Genomic DNA, 3047 nt, shown 5'->3' on the forward strand with positions numbered 1-3047 from the left:
ACAACATGGCGATTTCCAGTTGCGGATGGTTGCGAATAAGAATAGCGGTACAAAGTTTCGAAAGCAATTCTCTGGCAACGGAATTGAGAGTTGTGTTCGGACCTAATGGCTATTTTCATCATCAACAACCATACGCAACAGGTAATGATGTTATGGCACCTTTATCATGAACAAAAATCATAATATTTCTAACTGATAACAATTGCCTAAAAAATATAGTTGTCTACAACTCGTATACAAATTTTATATATATTTATTATTTGAGTTTTTCGTCGTAATTATCTGTTCATGTTAAAATATTGGAAAATGATCGATAATCTGAGGTAGTTATCACATTTAGATTTCAAAATGTCAAATTAATAATCAATTGCTATACAATTTTCATCGAGTTCTTTTTTTACAAGTGTTATAATGTCAAAATCTAATCTGGAATATTATCTGACGTCTGATTGGTCAATTACTATACCATTTACTACTTGCTATATATAGAACATAGGTTGACCAATCAGCGGCATTGTTCTGAAAAACTTTACCTAAATTTAAATGCTCCTTTCATCTTATTGGTTTAATTAATTTTTATCTTCCAATCAGATTATTTATTACAACTTGAATATAGGTAAGTATTCGAGAAATTTAATTTTAATTAGACCGTCTCTCAAATATTCAGTTATGATTCAATAGCGATTACTGAATGCTGAATATGAACAAGATTTATTTTTTAAAACAGTCTATCCAAATATGTTTTTGTGGGTACTCGGTGCATCCTAACTTCCTCATCAAACGACGCATTGAATTGTTTTCTACATTTACCCACCCACCCATCCTTCGACCCTCTTCAACTAAAAGCTTGTCAAATTGTGACAACAGTACCAATCCAATATGCTTGTGCCTGTAATTCGGCATCACCCGTGCCATTCCCGACACTCCGTGGTTAGTTTCTAGAGTATAGGCAACTAAGTTATTGTTCTCGTCAAACATTGCCAGTGATTGGTAATGCTTAATCAGCTCTTTACAGTACTCTACACTCCCTTCACCACTATAGTCTACATTGTTCATCACAATTTCAGCATGGTCCTCTGATAGGGGTCTCATAACTAGTCCCTCGGGAACCGGCCTGAAACAAAACAAGCTATACAATCATTCAACTCACTGCACAATTTTTGCTTGCTTTAGTCAAGCAGGAAAAGTTTTCGGGGTTCAACGCCCGTCCACAACTGCTCGAAAACACTCTACAAGGCACAATTCTTTGTCGGATTTGAGAAAACTTGGTGTCTTTATTCGCCCACATGAATTTTATAAGTTGTGCTTATACGCCTTTTAAATCTTGTCTCTTTTATCAGTGCATAGAAATGTCGTGTAACTAAATTTTTCAAAATTTGCCGGTTCCTTTTTCATTATATTCAGTATCCTGGAGGGCGATGGGACGGGGTAGGTTGTAGACAATTCTATATTCAGTGTACTTACATACTGGCCATTTCGCTGTCCACAAACATTGCTAAATATGTAAAACTTAACTTCGCATGAAAACCATGACTGTCGGCTGCCTCGGATATGACGTCATACAAATCTTCCCTAACATCTTGAACAAAACAAAACACATTTTGAATGAATGAATGAATAAATATTTATTATTTAAAGGACAGTCATGTCATATGTTGTGAAGTACCTGTTGATGGCTTTACAAGAATTGTGGAAAGAAGAATTACCAGCAAATTGTACGATAGGCGACGTCCATTTGATAACATCCGAATTTTCTAAGATTTCCCGTAGCTTTTCCCGATCCTGTGTCAAAACAGAATGATGGTTGTCGATGAATTTCAACTGAAAAAAATAACACAAAGAAATAGTGAAACTTTTAAGAATTCACCGAAACGACGGACTTTCACGACCAAAAAAGACATCACTGCACATCAACTATAAGATACGCCCAGTCTCAATTCAGAATAAGATTTTGGTGTCATGGCGCCAGAGCATTCAGAAACACAACCAGAAGAACTTTGGCTTTATTGCCATTAGATTGTTTTCAAATAAAAATTTTCTCCTTGAAACAAAAAATGAAAACTATATATTACAAGGATAACAACTTTCACAGTTAAGGATCCTTTCTACCAGCTGGTCCTTGGTTAAACCTCTTGGCATTGACCTTGGTCGACTGGAGATATGCGTGAAGATGACTTTTCACACGCCGATTGAGATATTTTACGATGATTAGCTTGAGGTAGCTTTTTCAACCGGAAGTAATTTCAATGTTTTTTACATATGAAAATTCTAGACTTTAAACAAAAGCTTACCCTGTTGTTGGTGTTATCGGGTCTCGAGATGACTGTTGAGAAATTTGGCCATGTATCTACCAAAAAATCAAAACCACAAAGTTTCTGAGATCGGTTTTCTAATTTACATTTCAGTTCTCCACAAATCTATAAATATTGTCAATACAAAAAGAGTGAACTGGGAAAATGAGTACAACTGTAAAAGGGCCCAGATACTCAGATTTAGTGGCACAGAATTTGATTAGTCCTAGATTGATTTTCTGTTGGCAACGAATCGTGCTGAAAAAAACTCACCTTAATGTTATCTGGGAACAAGGGCCGAAGCTTCTGTAACAAAAGCGGCAGTTGTGACCTAGATAATTTCACCGCCATTCCAAGATGTCATGAAACCTTTCCGATTTAAGACCACAATTACAAAATATATTCCGAGACACAATGAAATGGAGATATCCTTTTTATTTTTTTTTAAAGATTTAAGTTATATTCTTAACCACAAAATGTTATTTAATGTGTTCTATTTCAGTTAGAATCAATCTACGGCTATCAGTAAATACGTTGTGGATGCTGTCGATGCGTCCCCTTCACCCACTAACATGCACACCACTGGATAAGGAAAAGGTAACGTTTAGACATTTTCATCAAAGTTTTAATCATCCAAATTGTAGACAGTTGTACACGTGAACAAACATACAATTGCACCGAAAATGGACTTGAAATACAGAATTAAAAACGAAAGCTAGTAACTGAAATGGTAACTTGAACGATCAACTGAAAAGA

The 3047-nt window shown here is 35.4% G+C and overlaps 1 protein-coding gene across 1 annotated transcript; it reads right to left on the minus strand.

Moving 5' to 3' along the window:
* On the minus strand, nt 1-3039 carry LOTGIDRAFT_239764 (hypothetical protein). Its single transcript, XM_009059522.1, has 5 exons — nt 2565-3039; nt 2292-2417; nt 1707-1821; nt 1465-1579; nt 1-1114 (listed from the first exon to the last, which is right to left on the minus strand). Exons 1-5 carry the CDS (start codon nt 2640-2642, stop codon nt 712-714), a joined length of 837 nt encoding a protein of 278 aa, XP_009057770.1. The 5' UTR covers nt 2643-3039; the 3' UTR covers nt 1-711.
* Between the last annotated feature and the right edge of the window lie 8 nt (nt 3040-3047).

This window comes from Lottia gigantea (assembly GCF_000327385.1).
Source record: "Lottia gigantea unplaced genomic scaffold LOTGIsca_3901, whole genome shotgun sequence".
Classification (NCBI taxonomy): Eukaryota; Metazoa; Mollusca; class Gastropoda; family Lottiidae; genus Lottia; species Lottia gigantea.